The following is an 18,286-nucleotide window of genomic DNA, read 5'->3' as shown; positions in this document are numbered from 1 at the left end:
TTCAAGGGACTGTAGATGCACGAATGCATGCACACACCCATGCGCAGAAACCTCGACAGTATGACCCCATGATAATTAGATCCATTTTTGAAATGTGTGATAAATATAAAATTTACATTGATAATTTTTATTCCTTATGAGATGGTATACTACTGAGGATTTATACTGTATATATAATGTATATGCTTAATTAAATATATAAAAGTAAGGAATGTTAGATGCATCACATTTTTTTTATTATTATTATTTATTTATTACCACTGTGGAAACAACTTTATCAACCCCAGAGTACAGAATTCTGGATAATTTTATAACATCTTTTAAGACAGGTTCATAATCTGGGGCTGTTTTTACTAAAGTCCATTTTTTAATGCCCAAAAATTCTGATGGCATTTGTTATAAAAGTTTACACTGACCTAGACAGTCAAGCTCATTCAAAATTATTTTAACTTTTTTTTAATCTATTTTTCCCTCTTTATGTATTTTTCTTTTAACTATTCTTTACTAATTTATTCAGAGAGAGAGAGAGAAATGAAAGTGAACAACCAATCAACCACATGGCTAGATAATGCTTTTGATTATCGGCCATCAGAAGGTAATTAAAGTAAAAATATTTACACGAGTAAAAATATCACCTTGGTTGTAGAAGTTAATCAGTTGTCCAAATTAAAAAATATTTTAAAAGAATTTATTCATTTTGCTACTTTTCTAAAACCTGTAGCTTTGTTAATGATAAACTTGTATATAGCAATGCAGAATATTTACTTCAAAAACAAAGCAGCATTCAGTTTCAAGACACGCAATAATCATATTACTCCCTGAATTATCATCTGTTTTTAAATTCTTATATGGACAATTCTATGGCCAAAACAAATTTCCACAGGTTATATATATATATATATATATATATATATATATATAGATATATATATTATATATACAAAATTGTTTTTCTTCAAGCTTGTGCACCAAAACTCAGAGATACTGCTAAGCTTTTGTTTTATATACTTGAGCCCAATGTTTTGAGGAAAATCACAGTACTGTTTATAAATAATCACAACTGGAGGCAGGTGAATAACACAAGAGCAATGGTTATAATAGTTACTTTCATCCTATTGGATACATGGCCACATAATGATCAATTGGGTTAAACTCCACAGCATTCCCCCCCATCCAATTCCATTTTCCCCACCCTCCCTTCTTGGATGACATTTTCACCAATATATCCTTCAAAGGTTACACCAAACAAATGCACACCTAGCACATAAAATAGGAACGGGATAACAAAAATATACAAAATACTACATTCTCACATCCTACACTATAGCCCAGTACAACTAATGTTACCTAAACCTGAGAGCAAGGGCTATGCACAATACAGTTTTCTGCTATAATTTCTATTTTTTCAATTGCCTGGGTACAAGATGGTAACATTTCAGAATTTCACACTATTACTACTATAAGATACATATATGGATCTTATGTTCTTAAAACTCTCAGTGCAAAATAACCAAATGTCCAAGCCAATTCTAAAAGCCTAAAAATGAGATCAGGTGTGCTTTAAAAAATAATAAATTAAATTTTTAAAATCATGTTATATGTTTATAAGTCTGTGGTAATTTGGCCCTAGCTACATTATGCGGCTAAAGATGCATCAAGGTGTGTTCTCGTTGTTGCAGTTTTCATTCATAACCTTATTGAAAAAAAAAACCTCTACAAACACATAAGCTCACTCGGTGGTGATTGTGAGCCATATGAATTTTTATTACTTTTAAAATATCTGCGCAAAGACTAAAATAGCTAGCAACTCCCAAATATTATAACTGCTATTTCCAAGTTTTGCCCCAAGCAGATTGTAAAATGGGGAAGAAGGGAAGATATTAAAAAAGAAATAAAATAAAAATAACAGAGGGATAAAAATCCAAAGCTATCACAATTATCAGTATAAATCAGTCTGTAAAAATGGTGTGTTCAACACCAAGCTGATAATGACCCTGGAGCAGCACCAATCCAAGTAAAACAGGAAACAGCACAAATATTCAGATTTTTCTCATGCAGAGAATAATCTCTGGTAGCACACCTGAGAAGTCAATGCAAACTCCGCTAATTAGCAACAATATTTTACATAGAGGCACCTTTGATAAGGAAAATACTCTGTATATCTTGTCATTGGCAGAGTGATATCATACAAATTCACTATCCACTTCACAGTCCTCTGCACAGAAATGGATCTAATGAGGTGCACATTTCAATTATCAAAGAACATTTTGTCAACATTACATAAGGTAGTGAAGTATATCATCACGGTTCACCTCATCCTTTGTGAAGGCGCTCCCCCAAGCATTATAATGTTAATTGCCTTTTTCCCCCCCTGTTCATTTCTTTACTTCACAGGTTCTTCCTGTTCTTCATGTGGCGATCGGTTGCTCATACGACGGAAACGATCTCTGTCAGTGGCTGAAGTGAAACCATTTCTACGTTCTCTGTATTCTCGAAATCCAAAACGTTCATTTGGTCTTCCTCTGCTAAATTCTTTAAATGTGCCTCCTAAAAAAAAAAAGGAGAAAATGTGAAATTACACATAATTAAAAAAAAAGAAAAAAAAAAAGCAGCAGCTATGTAACCACATCTTTTTATCTATGTACATGACAGAAAAATCCCCAATTAAAGACTAATTAAAAGCAGTAAAACTAATAACTATTTAGTTTACTGTTCATTTTATTAAAAATGAAAGTGCTATGAATTAGGGGTAAGGGATAATTTCCTTACTGGGAATTATTCCAGGGTAAAGATATGCGCAGTACATCTCTAATAACGCAGTACGGTCTTGATAAAGGAGAGACTTAGTCTCTCCTTTATTTATATGACATGAAACAAGTCATAAAAATAGAGTATCTTTCTCACTCAGGAAAAAAGATGGCTAGGTATGTATTAGGTTATAATCCAGTAAGTGACAGAATCGTTTCTCTCAGAGTCAGTGGACATCCAATGAACATGACCATCATACAGGTTTATGCACCCACTACAGAGGCACCAGAAGAAGACAGAAGAATTTTATGGCAAGTTACAAGAAGTAACAGATGCAACATCAAAGCGGGAGAAACCAAGGAACAAGGAATAACATGTCGTTTTGGTTTAGGTATTCATAACACTGCAAGGAGGAGACTAGCTGAGTTTTGTGCAGATAATTCTTTGTTTGTTTGTTGCTAATATCTGCTTCAAACAGCACAAATGGTGATTGTACACACAGATATCACCTGATGAACAAATACAGAAATCAAATTGACTATATACCTGGATAAAGAAGTGCAATTCAGTCTGTCAAGACTTTTCCAGATGCAGACTGTGGAACAGACCATGAATTATTAGTGGCTACGATACATGTGAAATTATGGAAACTGAAAACAACACAAATGCCGATCAGATATAATCTTGGAAGCATACCGGCTGAATACAATATTAGTATACAGAACAGATTCAAAACACTCAATATGTGTGAAAGAGAACTAGATGAACTATGGGAAGAGATTAAAGGTATATAATTAAAACAGAAGCAAAGAAGAATATTCCAACAGTTTGTAAGAAGTTTAAATGGCTGTCAGAAGATGCCATCAAAACTGCTAAGGAAAGGAGGAAAATGAAGGCCACAGGAAATTTGCAGGAAGTATGACATTTGAATGCAAAGTTTCAACGACAAGCCAGAAGAGACAAGGAAAAATACTTTAACTAGGAATGCTAACAAATAGAAGACAAAAACAAGAGATCTTTTCAAAAAGATCAGGGAACTGACAGGGAAGTTCAGTGCCAAAGTGACAGTATAGAAAAGTAAACACGAAGGATATCTTATAGAAGTTGCAGACATCAAAGAAAGATAGAAAGAGTATACAGAAGTCTACAGCCCTGAGAGAAGAGGCAGTTAAAATTTTAACAGCTCTATATCAGCAAATTTGAATCACAACTACATGGCTAAGGGAATGGAAAAAATCAGTTTATATACCTTTATTGAAGAAAGGCGATGCAAGAGAGTGCAAAAACTACAGAACTATAGCACTGATATCTCATGCAAGTAAAGTCTTACTTAAGATCATTCAGAAAAGACTGGAACCATTCATGAAGAGAGAAATGCCAGATGAACAGGCAGGATTTCGAAAACGCAGAGGAATTCTGAAAGATATGGCCAGGGACAGATCTGAATGGAGAGTGTATGTTCATAGATCACCAGGAGTCGAAAATGACTCGATGGAACACACACCACACACACACACACAATGAATTGGTGTAACAACCTCAATGTTTGCAAAGTGGTGATATTTGGAATGGCATGTCTAGCGAACACACATATGAAACTTAAATTAATTAGACAAAGAAAGAATAACCTTAGTGAATGTAGATGGTAGAAAGTGTTAAATGCACAAGAAATAACTGAGCTGGTAAGTTACACTTTAGTAAGGTATGTATATTTCAGTCAGACTGTTACTTTTCTGGATGCTAAGGGAGAAGTGGATGAAAGCATAGAAGTAAATGAGTTAGAAGTATAAAGCTGTTAAAAGAACATGACTGAAATACAACAGTTGAACTATACTGACATGGGTATTGAAGGAATGTTCAAAACAGTTTGCAATGTCCCAACCGGGTTGAAAAACTTTACGACATGCAATATTCCTAATGAGTTGAAGAAGAGCAAGATAATCCATTATACAAGGGTGGAGCTAAGACTGATGCAGCAAATTAGAGAACAATTAGTATCTCTGGTGTGGTCATCAAGATATTTGAGAAGCTGGTTAGGAATTGCATCCAAAAAAGTGGGTAGACAATAGTGGTATCCTCAACAGATGACAGCATGGTTTTATTAAAACTAGGTCTTGTTTTAGCAACCTACTCTTGTTCTATGGTATATAAATGGACAGAGTTGGATAACAGGAATGGATATTTTCAATGATACTTTTGAATATTGTCAATTTGTAAAACAACTTCAATCTTAGAAGTTGTTTTACAAACTCAAAAGGATAGGTTTGCAAAATAAACTTGAGAATAGACTGATGTATCATGAAAGTGGTCTGCTGTGGTTAGTTTATGAGGAAAAGGGATGAGCAGCAATATGTTTCAAAGTTTTGTACCTGAGCCATTGTTATTTAACATGGATATTAATAATCCACGTAGGCTGATTTGAACAGATTGGTTATATGGACAAATAACAATGAATTTCAGTTCAGTGTTGCTAAATGTGAAGTTATTCATTTTGGACAGAGGCCATTATAGGCAAAGCAATATATTAATGGGAATTTATTGGAAGCAGTCAAAGATAGAGACCTGAGGATTATTGTAGATTGAGTTAAAATTCGGAAGTTGCACTAATAACGTAGTTAGGTCACTGGACAATAACAGTTATCCAATGTGATGTGATGTAATTCTCTTTACAAGACTTTGATAAGACCACATCTGAATTAGTGTACACAGATATTACCTGGGTTCCAAGGAGATTGGATGATTACTACAGGGATTTTACATTTTAGATATGAGATTTCACAGCTTATGGAGATCATCCCTGGAAGATGGCAAGGAGTCTGTTAAGAAGCATATAATGGTGTGTGTGAAATTGGCTAGATATTGTAGGTGCATCTTCAATAAAGTTGACAACATATTCACACCACAAAATGTCATTCTGTAACAGAACCTGCAGCACAAGGGAAAAATACATGTATTTGGCATAATCAGAATGTAGACATGACAATGAATTCACAACAAAGAAGAAAACCAACGTCTAGTTGGATTGCTACAGTAAAAAGCACCTTAAAAGATGGAAATATAAAATATGATAATATTGGAGTCTTGACAGATAACAGATTAATCTGGGAGAAAATTGTTGATAGGAAGTTAGTAATGAAATAACTTTTTCATGTAGTTATTATCATGATATACTGTATATTCTGTGGAGGGAATTTGCTGATGACAATATAGAAACAATAAAAAAAAATTATTAATGTTGGTTATACTTGATCCTACTATAATCATTATACAAAAACTCCTTGTATGAAATTGAGAGAGAGAGAGAGATATATGGTTCAATTTCCCATTTGGAATCCTGAAGTCCTGGTTCTGTTTCATTATACCTTACTAGATTGCTATTTCTGAGGAGAACATAGTTCAAGAGTAGATCAGATAACATGATTTATGAAGGTTTTACACTCTGGAAGGGCATTTCCACAATGCAAAACTATTCAGTTGCAATAATTTAAATTTGACATTGACAAATAGAAACTATATGGGATGTAATATCCCTTAACTTAAACAAATAGAAGTATGGATACCAATAGTTGACACTATATTGCAAAGAACATTTTTACGTACATATCCCACAAGTGAAATTAACAGTAGCACTAAGAGAAATAAATTATAATCCCAAATTTTACCAACATGGAAAGAAAATTTACAAGCAGATTCCTGATATGTACCCTAAGGGAAATGTACAGGATATTATGACAGGTACATCATTACCAACTTCTGATTGACAATTTTCCTCCAAATTAATCTGTTATCTCTCAAGACTCCAACATTATCAGATTGTTCTTTCCTCTGTTTAAGTGACTATACCACCTCAGATCAGTTCGCTAACACATTCCTTAATGGCAAGTTTTTTTTAAAACTAATACCCTCATTTTTACTATACTGCCATTGATGTCATCTCTTCACTTCCCCAATCTTTCTCAGATCTCTCATATCCAGGATCTCCAGTCTTCAATCAAGTGTTTTTTTTTCTAACCAAGTTCTCCTATCTATAAGTTAAAATTGGTTTGAACATCACCTTGTACACAGCTAATTTGGTGTTTTCACTAATATCTCTCTCATTCTGTATAAATTTATTTAGTTGACCTCCTACCATACCAGCTTTGCTAATTCTGTTGTCTATTGCCAGATTCGTTTCCTTCACTAAAAATTGTTCCTAAATAGATGAAATGTTTCACTTGTTCTATAGGATCTCCAGCAGAAATTTTCTACGCTCCTGCCCCCTCCCCCCTTTTTATTTTATTTTTTTTAAAGTTTTGGTCTTTATTGCGAATTTTCATGCCAAATTTGTTATAGCTGTTGCGCAATATAGTTAGCGAATCCTAGAGACTTGAACTAGATGTGTTTAGGAGTACATCATCATCATTTGCATAAAGCAAAGAGCTAAGTTTGACATCTCCGATTCTAATATCAGGCTTAATGCCACATTCTTTCACAATGCGATCCATATTATTATTAAGTGACATCTCCAAGGAGTTCAAAGACTCATTGATTGGGGGGGGGGGGCATCTACAACTCTCTGTCTCCACTAACTGCAGTGAATGGCATCATCTACACCAATGCCATCTACTGCCCACAACCACCATTAGTATTTTCGCAGACAATCATAAACATCCATGTCTATGGCGGGATTCCAACCTGCAGCCTTTTGGTTAGACAGTGGATAGGCTAATCACTCAGTCAACCAGGCTGGCAATATTATTACTGTCAAGAGGCTCATCATGGGAGGTCCCAGTCTCACATGCACATCATCGTACCTCGACTTAAATGCATTCACTGTCTTCACACTCAGGCAACACATTCCAATCACCTACCACTCTTCATGCAAAATATCTACCCCTCACCTCTCGACACACCCACCTTATATAGCTTCTAGCGATGGCCTCTCGTTCTCACTGTCTCCAGATATTCTATGAAAAATCTCATCCATGCTAATCTACCCCTTACCAACTTATACATCTCAATCATGTCTCCTATCTACTTCTATCCACTAGGCTCTGTAATTTGCATTCTCTCAATCTGTCTTCACATTTCAGAGACCAGAAATCAACTTAGTCAATCATCTCTGAACCCTCTCCAACATCTTATCCTTCTGATAAGATGTTGGAGAGGGTTGGTGAGTAAATCTGTGTACAGTAAACCAATGTGACCCGATTAAAGCCTTGTACAATAGAATCAAAACATCCTTACTTTTACATGTCAGTATTCTCTGCATCACTCCCAAATCGCTCATCTCCACCTTCTCTAAAATATCCCCCCAAATCCTGTACTCTGTATCCCATCTTTGCTCCCCAACTTTTAAAATCTTACACTTTGCAACATTGAACTGATCTCCTCACCCACTGATACAGTCCACTTGTAAAGCTACAACATCTGCTCTATTTCTCATAACTCTCTCTCCCAACTTTGTATCATCAGCAAACAGCTGTATATCACCATTTAAGTCTTTTCCAATATCATTTACACACAATTTAAACAACAATGGCCCCAAAACAGACCTCTGGGACACAAAATTAGTGACTTTCCTCTTTCTTCTTTAGTGACTTTCTTCCACATTCTTTTATAATGTGATCCATATTATTATTACGACACTCCAAGGAATCCAAAGTTACCTATCAGACAGCCAATTTCCAATCTAACACACTAATCTACCATCCAAACCCCATCTGTCCCAATTTAACTAGTAGTTTGTCATGTGGCAATCTATTGAAAGCCTTTGCAAATACAGATGATGAATAACAGTGGAGATAATGTGCACCTTTGTCTCACACCTGATTTAACATCAAATCATCTTCTTGTCTCCTTCAATTCTAACTGTTGACTTACAGTTCAAACAGAGACTGTATTGCTTAATATAATGTCCTATTTACACCACATAACTGTAGCATTTTTAAGAGCTTTCGTCTTGGCACCGTGTCGTATGCCTTATCCAGATCAACAGAACTTAAATACAAATCCTTGTCATACTCCCAAGATTTCTCAATTTGTCAACATGAAAATCTGATATGGACAACTTCTATGTCACTTGAATCCAGCCTGTTCTTCACCAACCGTTTTTCAAGTATACTTGATAAATCTTATCAATTTAGTGAGGAAAATGCCTATAAAATTCTCACATTCAGTTTTCTCTTTTTATAGTGGGTACTATGAGAGCTCTACTCCAATCATATTCAATTTGACCATCTGACCAGGCCTTCTGAATCAACTGTAAACTTTTATAACTCCAGATTTGAGCATTTGTGGTCAAATATCACTACTCCAGCTGCCTTTCCACATTTCAGGTTTTTGATGTTCTTTTTCTACTACAAATATTGATATACATTTCCAACTGCATACCATTTGAATGTTTTCTACTGTTCGTCAGCCACTTCTGGTTTCATTTAAGTCTTACAAAGTAATTAAAAACCTCATTCCAGATGTCTAGAATATCTTCATATTTTCATGTCACCTTTATCATCTCTGATTCCTTCTGCAGTACTATTTCAAAGCTTTTTCAATAACCTAGAGAATATTTTGCTGCCTTTCTCATATTTATTTTCTATGTTCTAATTCATCTTCCCATGACTTTTGTTTAGCTAGTTTAACATAGTATTTCACACTCTTACATTTTTCGCTGTATTCTCTAACAGCACAAGCTGACTTACTTGCTAGGAACTTGCGATATGCTTTCTTTTCTTTCACTGTCTCTTTAACTTCCTGAATTCAATTAGTTCCGATTTTTCTCGCCTTGCAGATACCTCACCACATGCCTCTCCCTGACTGAGTTAATGTTTTCTTCAGGGTTTGCTAATGAATCCCCAAGGTTTGGTTCTTGTTTTCAATCTCATTTTTTTTTATTGAATAATGGTTGTGTATTTCTGTCTACAATCACTGCTAAGAACTGCTCAACTTTGATTTGTTTCAAAACTTACTTAACCACTTTCTTTTCAACATGAAATTCAATTTTATCCTGCTTAACACTAAATTAATGATCACTTTCAGTTTCAAATCCAATCTGTATTCAATTGTGTCCTGAACAAATGACAAAACATCACTGTCAACAATATCATAATCAATGTGACTTTTCTTATTACTTTCATCTTCTTGCTCCATGAATTTGTGCACAATTTTATGTTGGAACATGGTGTTAGTAATATCTAGACCACATCCAGAGCAAAAATATAGCAGGTGCTTATTATTAGCTTTGCTCTTTTGTTCAAATTTCCCCATAGCATATCTGTATGTTTGGTAATGATTTCCTGCTCTGCTGTTTAAAGCCCCAACAAGGTCCAACATTTTTTTTTTTTTTTTGTTGTGTCAGCTGTCTTCTCTATTGCCTTGAAAAATTCGTCTTTATTAGAAAAAATTTAAAAATTCTTCATTAGTAGAACCTTCTCTGTGACCATGGGCACAGATATTCGTCCATATCACTCTATTTGATATTGGCTGCTATTGAAGATTTTCCTCGTATTTAGTGTTGCATACTATAGCTACTTCTTTTCCCTGATTGTCATTGTCTGAATATAACATTTTGTATTTGGTGCTTAGAAAGAACTCACCTGTTTTTGTCATTTTTGTTTCAGCACACCTATCATATTGATCAGGCACTTCCAATTCTTTCGCTAGTTTTCTTTTCCATTGATGCTTCTAATGCTGATAGTATCAATCTGAACTCTGCTGATATTAAGTTAGGATGCGTTCATCAAAAAATGGATGTCTATGGATGAAATATATCACTCCTCATGCACTTCTATAATATTTATATATAATATCAATGATATCAAAATTTTAATATGCACTTTGCATCAATTGCAACTCTGACAGGCAGACATGTCAAGACCAGTTAGTATATAATAAACATTCATATTTGTAATTCCTTATGATAGCTTAGCTTTATTTCTGTATAATACAGAAAAGTAAATAGCTTTGTGTTTTTGATGAGAAGAACTTCAAACCTCATAAGATGAGTTACATAGCTGAATATGTATTTTCTTCTATATCAATTAGCAAATGAAATAAATTTTGAAACAATTTCTTGGTATTAAAAATAAAACTAGACTAGAAAGAACTTATAGACGAGAAAAGGACTTTAAACAAGCCATTTCACTGCAACTATTTTTCTCTGAAAATATTTGTATGAAAAGTGAAAGAAATTTCAAGCAAGCAAGCACAGGCAAAATTTGACTACCACATGACAGTTTATAAATCCTACATTAGAAATTAATGCCAATCAAATTAAATTTGATGAGCATGGGTTTTTTTAATCATTTCATTTTTGAATATAATAAATTCTTCATCATCATTATCATAATGCTAATTACCGTAAAGACCATATTGGTCTATTGTGGTCTCAATATCTATCCAATATTCTTTTTTGAGGTCTACATAATAAATTCTTTCGTTAGATAATGTGGGAAAGATAAAAATAACTTTTGGAAACAATAAAATTTAATGAAATATATGCTAATCTGACATGTCGATAAATGCTTTTCTTTTCTTAGACTACCAACTTTACCAAATTTAACAAACAAGTTAACTATGAAAAAGGTTTGAGGAATAATAATTTTTAAAAAGCACAAGGAGTGTGTGTGTGTGCCTAGTGATGATGACGATGCTATCTTTGTTGGGAAAAGATATGAACTAAAAAGAAATCAAGACTTTCAATAATACTGCAGGGACATCAATACCTCATATAATGCAGTTTCAAATTAGTGTAATATGCATTGAACTAGATTTATTGTAATTTTCAGAAAGGCAATTATGCTGATTACATTTTACATTAATAGTTATTCATTGTATTGGAACACAGAAGGAATGTGTTACAAAATTAAAGTGCAACATGTGTCAGAAAATTACAGAAGTTCTTGAATGTCCTTGTTCATATTTATTGCATTAAAATAGTTAGCCACAGTACAGTATTACAGCAGCAAAGATGCTGCCACTTTGCAAACTTTTTATATGCAATGTATAGTATTTCTCCCAATAGTTGAATATATTTAGGTGAAATGTATTTGTTCAAAAAATTTACAAAATCTGTTTATGAACTGTGCATCAAGAGGATAAATAAAGAATTTAAAGACATTTATAAATTTGAAATAACACGAATTAAAAAAAAAAAAAAAAAAAAAAAAACCTTGGCAAAAAAATTTATTATCTTGGAGCTGTATTGTTTAATTTATTTCCTAATAATATTTCATGTAGGATGACAGGAGGTTAGCTGTTTGCTGAAGTTAACTCTTTTCAGGAAGATTTAAACTGTTAACTTGGACAAATGAGGAGTTTTAGTTTAAATATAATAATGTAAGGTCTTGCAAAGGCTACATATGGTACACTGCTGCTATGATAAGGAGACAGCAACATTGGTATATAGAGAATTATATATATATATATAATAATAAAAAAAAAAAAAAAAAGGGGGGGGGTTCTGATAAAAACCTAGAACAAAAATGATATTAAAGCAACTGATATAACCACAAGAAAGAACACATTAATAGCAGTTATGAAGGTAACTTATGTTCTTATATCAGTTGCTTTAATATCATTTTAGTTCTAGGTGTTTATCAGAACTTTCTAGCCCCCCTTCCCCCTCATACTATACATGACTACTACACGGTATCTCTGAAAGCCAGTTGACAATTATTCTTTTATAAAACTTTCAAACATTTTTCTTTTATATATGACTTGTTTTTATCCTGCTCAAAAATAAATTATGATCACTTCTTTCTCTATATCATATCAAAACAAGATAATATATTCAGCTAAAATCAACTTCTTCACTTCACTGGGCATCTACAGATGCCGTATGGTCAGTGATGTGCCACACCAGGCCCCGCCATGTAGTCCTGTTGTTTGCTTTTCTGGTGGCCTCAACTCTCTGAAGATCAGTCACTCCATACACACCATCCATCCATCTCATTGATGGTCTACCCATGCCTCTTTTTCCAGGAACTTTATCTTCTATTACTGTTCTGAGACGTCCCCCATTTCATCCTTTCTCTGTGTCTGAAATATTTTAACTTTCTTCTGTCAATATCCTTAAGAAGCCTTAAAGTTCTGCTGATCTTTTCTAACACCCATTCATTTGTATGCCTTTCAGTATATGATATCCTCAACAGCCTTCTGTAACAGCACATCTCAAAAGAAGCTATTATTTACTTATCTGACTTCTTTAGGTTCCAAGTCTTGCATCCATAAGTCGCTGTTGGAAAAACAACTGCATCCAAAATCCTCAACTTTGTTTCCATGGAGATAGATCCATCCTTCTAGATTTTAAACAGGTCTCTGACTGTTGTTTTAGCTATTCCTAACCTTTTTCTGACATCTTCTGAACAGCAATTCTTCACATTAATAATGGATCCCAGGTACTCAAACTTGCTGACTTCCTCAATTCTTTCTCTATTAAGGCACACTTGTTTCTCAAGAGCTTCTCTGTTTGTATTTCCTTTGAGAACCATAATCTTTGTCTTGCTAAGATTGAGTTGAAGTCCTCTGTTATTACTGATCTTGTTAACTTTGTCAAGAATTAGTTCTAGTTCTTCCATGTCATTACAAAGGAGTACTGTATCATCAGCATACCTCAGATTACTGATCAATCTACTTACTATCCTAATTCCTGTCCTGAGCTCATTCAATGCTTCACGCATGATGTGCTCCGCATATATACTAAACAAGTGAGGAGAAAGTAAACATCCTTGCCTAACTCCTTTTCCAACTTGAAGCCAGTCAGTCAATCCAACACCTGTTCTTACCGTGGCTTGTTGCTCCTTATACAAGTTGGCTATCAACCTGATAGTGTGTTGAGGAAAACCCATTCTTTTCATTACTTCCCACAGTTTCACATGCTCAACACAGTCAAAAGCTTTAGAGTAGTCTAAGAAACACATTACCAGAGGAAGTCTGAATTCTTTATATTTTTCTATGATCTGTCTAAGGCAAAGGATATGACCTCTGGTGCCCTTACCTTTCCTAAAATGAGCTTGTTCCTCGGGCATCTCTGCCTCAACTTTGGCCCCAATCTTATTTAGCATGATCTTTAATAAAATTTTGCTTGCATGAGATATCAAACTAATAGTCCTATAATTCTTGCATGCCTTCATATCACCTTTCTTGTGTAGTGGTATGAAAACTGACTTCTTCCAGTCTCTAGGCCATGATCTTGTCTCCCATATCCTTGTAATCAATCTATGAAACACTCTTATCCCTCCATCCCCTGTGGCCTTAATTAACTCTGCTGGGATTTCATCTGCACCTGGGGCCTTATTGCTGTTAAGCTGCTCTTTCAACTTCATGCCTAAGTGGAGGAGGTTCCAAAACAAAATTTTCCTAGTGAGAGGGCTCCACATTTTCTTTATCCACTCTGCTGTACAGTTCCTCACAGTATTCTTTCCATCTGTTTTTGATTTCCAACTCTTCTGTTAGTAATGATCCTTTGCTGTCTTTGATGACATTCAATTTACCCTTAAACTTGTGCTTTAAGTCACAAACTAAATGAAACAGTCTTTTATAATTGTGCCTTCTCATCTGGAATTTTATTTCTTCACATTTGTTAGTATAGAACTTTTCCTTGTCCTGTTTGATGGCTCTTCTGACTTCTCTGTGTAATCTCTTGTATTCTTCAGTCCCTGTGTCTCTTTATTTTTCCAATTGCCTTCTTTTGATTAGTTCCCATGTTGAATCTGATATCCATGGGTCTCTTGGTCTTCTTATTGGGCTCAGATATTTCTTCGCTGTATCCTGTATTATCACCTTGACTCCTTCCCAAAGCATTTCCGGTGAGTTCTCATTTGGTGGGCTGCCCACTCCCCAATGAGTGGGCAGCTCAATCTCCACCAATAGTTAATCAGAGATAGTTGACCTAAGACCATCACTAATTATAAGTGGGAAGAGACTGGTAAACACGTGCTGCCATCTCTTGGTACCTAACCCTAACAAGATATGTTATTGTCTGATATAGTGTAGGTTCTACAGTCAATTTTCTCGAGTTCACAGGATGAAAAACACTAGTTTCTTGAAGAGAAAAAAAAAATCCACTTGCCTGTGATAGAGATAGACTAACTCAGGAACTGGTCGAAGAAAGGCTTAGAAAAAGTTCCCCCAGCCATAACTAGACTTAAACTGAAGTCTATCTTCTGTTTAACAAACGTCTTCCACTGAGCTACACAAATCTAAATAATATATTCCACAAACCAAATTTACTAGATATATTTTTTGCAAAAGGGCTGTAGCAATTAAGTCTTCTATTTACAATTCCAACTTTACTAAAGCATTAATAACTTGAGTGAGAGAGACTAAAATAACTCAAGGTGATTTTAGTCATGAAAATTGCAAATCCTGAAGCTCTCTCAGTATTGAGACTTTCTATTGAAACATTTTCTGTTATCAAAATCAGTGGTAATAGCAAACTTTTGAGTCAAAGAAAGACAACTAGAAGGCTAAATTGGGGGAAGAGGAAGCAAGGTGAAATAAAAATAAGCAAAATATCCCATCTAATGCTATTATCAGCTGGGGAACAGGGTACTATTATGAAAAGTTTAAAAAAGTGACTGGGCATGTAAAAGAAGGGTGATCCCAGTGGAAGAATTTAATCTGCCGAGTTTTTCTGAGGCAGTATGTGATTGATTTGTTGTTGTTGTATCCACAGGAGGTATCAACAATACCAGTAGTTTGTTCAATCAGGAGAATATATGTGAAACTATAAGACAGATGATCACGAGAAGCAGAATAGGGCAACAAACATTAAACTATAAAACTGAACGTTTTCCTACTTGGGTGTAAATTAAATTAAAATGCTGAGAATTATATTCTTGGTTCCAAGTAAGCAAACAAAAAGTCTCTGTGTGAAGCATTTTCACGACTAAACTACTTGTATATATGAGGAAAGAGGACTGAAAAGCTCTGATAAACACCTAGAACAAAAATGGTATTAAAGCAACTGATATAACCACAAGAAAGAATATACTAGTAGCAGAGTTATGAAGGTAACTTATGTTTTTTCTTTTGGTTATATCAGTTGCTTTAATATCGATTTTGTTCTAGGTTTTATCAGAATTTTTCAGCCCTTCTTGTAAAGGCTAATGACTTCACGTTATCTTAATATCCCGCAATGCTTTGCAGTATGGGAAGGGCAACTACCCAGACGTTTCAACCTTTATTGTGGTCTCACCATTGGTTAGCTTTGTTTGCTTACACTTGGATAAAAGATAAACCACAAATATAATTTCTCAGCATCTTTCATTTAAATTACAACCAAGTGAAAAAACTGTCAACAACTAGCTGAGATCCAGCTAGTTGTTGACAATAAGTTAATAATAAGGTGTGAAACCTTTTCACTACTTGTATATGGGAAATATATGACTTCTGCATTGGCAAACCGGCTGACATGATTTTTGAATACTGAATTGTATTCTAGAAAAAGAAGTTTGAGGAAGCCTGTGCTTGAGAACAGAGGCAGAAGAATAAAATCAGATGGAGAAGTTAGTTTGGCATAAAGGGTATTAATAGATCTTAGGTTAATGAATTGGAGAAAGGCCATAGGGACAAATATTGGGGAGAAATGTGAAGAAAGGAATCTGCAGACCAAGATACAAAGAGAAGTGAATTCAAACTGAAATCCAACAGCAACAGTACACCTTAAGAAGGTAGTCAGCAAGTAAGCCTTCTGTCAGAGACTCAATCAAATGCACTGAAAGTATGTCTTTCTGACAAAAGACCACCAAAGGTATACAGTAAGCTGTTCTTTGCCTGATAATCTATGGAAGAGTTACCAAAAAAGAATGATGTCTATTGTTGGAAATATTGTATTTGTCATTATTTAGCAAGGGCCAAAGTTCAATTGCCACCATGTGACAGGAGGGAATTTATCTGCACTTAGACTTTCAGTGTGATTTGAATTGCATGGTCTGGGGTTTTGAGTGAAAGTAGGATGATAAATAATAGGAAGGTAGGTAGATTTTGAGATTTACTGGAAGTGAAGCGAAGATCTCCTGGCCCTCACACTTTGAACTGAAAGCAAAGTGTGAGGGCCAGGAGATTGGCTTTTTCTGTAGGTGATGATGCAATAGAGCCATCTGGGTATGATAGGAGTGGGAATAGTGTTGGGCAGAAGTCATGACCAAAAGGCTCAGCTGCCATTTGGACAGGCTGCTAATTTCCTGCTATTTGCTCTTTTGAACTCTGTTTTGGAAGAACTGATTGTTTTTTTTTTTTGCATTTATTTCAGGCTTGGGTATAAACTCTAAAGGAGGATGGAGTTCTTGATTTGAGCCAGTTATGGTATGTTTAGTTTTCATTTGTACAGCCTTGGCACATATTTTGGAAAACCAAGGTTTAGTTAGGGAATGGCAGGTCAGAGTATTGTGGAGAACGTATGTTTCCATGCTGATGAGGATTACTTTGGTCACAAGTTCAATGCATATGTTTGAGTTGGAAGCCGGAAGCAATAGTCCAACCATGGGAATGAGGTATAGAAGTTGTGGAGGTTGTCCCACTTGGCACTGTTATAATGCCAGGCTACTCTTGTATGGAGTGGGTGTATAAGCATTGTTGCATTGGGAGGGGAGAGGCCACAGGATTGTGGTCAGAATTACCTAGGGGGAGGGGGGGGGGACACTACATTCATTGTGTATTTGGAAGAGTTGTTGGTGAGATCTAGGGTGTTTGGGGAGTGGTTCGGGTTATCAGGTTTTCTTGTTGGCATCTGAAAAAATTGTGTAAGATCATTATTAGTGATGGCAAATGTTTCAGCATCTCTGCCTGCAAGATCTGTACAGCTGGAGGAGTAAAGCCAATTGGTGTTGTGGGCATTAAAATCTCCTAGAAGGATGCTTTCGCTGTTCGGAAAGTAGGACTGGAGAAAATCAATTTTTAAGGAGAGGAAATTAAAGAGGTCAGAGTGGTTAGTTGCATTAGGGGTGTAATAGAGACAGCATATGAATCTGACTGAGTGGGAAAGAGATATTTTCAACCATAAAAGTCAAAGTTAGGCAATTCTAGGTTGGGTGCTCTCTGGCAAGGTATGTCAAAGTAGATGCATGCACAGACACCTTTGAGTTGAAAGGAGTTAAAATATAGTTTGGAAGGTTGAGATGAATAGTGCTGTGGGGAGGTGAGATTTGAGTTTCTGCCAGAAAGAGGTGGGGTTTGGTAGACTGAAGATGGTAGTGGACACTATTAAGGTTGGAGTTTAGGCCATGGATGTTGGTGAAGTGGATATGTAGGGTCTGTGAGGCATATGTTTGATCACAAGGGTTTTGCACATTTCCTATGCAGAGCCTGCATACTGATCTTCATGATGGATGCTAGATGTGTCACTTGATTTTTGCATCAGTTTAACTTGTCTGCAGTCAATAATTCAACTGTTGTCTCCATTTTGACGTTTTTCTTCAAGTTGTCTTCGAAGCTGGCATCTTTGTTCATTCTGGAAAAATGTTAGGTCTGACCAAGCACGTATAAAACATTGGGGGCAAGTGTCTTTGAACTTGATCTCTGTTATTAATTTTGATGCGCTTGTAGGTGTGTTGCAAGT

At 35.2% G+C, this 18,286-nt stretch overlaps 1 protein-coding gene across 6 annotated transcripts in view; it reads right to left on the bottom strand.

The window, feature by feature from the left end:
• Positions 1-214: 214 nt before the first annotated feature.
• Positions 215-18,286, bottom strand: part of LOC150109686 (uncharacterized) — a 576,277-nt gene continuing 558,205 nt past the window's right edge. For all 6 annotated transcript variants that reach the window (XM_090414002.1, XM_090413987.1, XM_090413994.1 and 3 more), the window contains one exon: positions 215-2,547. In XM_090414002.1, coding sequence (XP_090270128.1) covers positions 2,384-2,547 — 164 coding nt within the window. In that variant the 3' untranslated portion in view covers positions 215-2,383. The remainder of the gene's footprint in view (positions 2,548-18,286) is intronic.

This window comes from Typopeltis vanoorti, chromosome 2 (assembly GCF_054136105.1).
Source record: "Typopeltis vanoorti isolate ZY-2024b chromosome 2, IOZ_Tvanoo_1.0, whole genome shotgun sequence".
NCBI lineage: Eukaryota > Metazoa > Arthropoda > Arachnida > Uropygi > Thelyphonidae > Typopeltis > Typopeltis vanoorti.
This window is presented reverse-complemented; position numbering and strand designations above follow the sequence as displayed.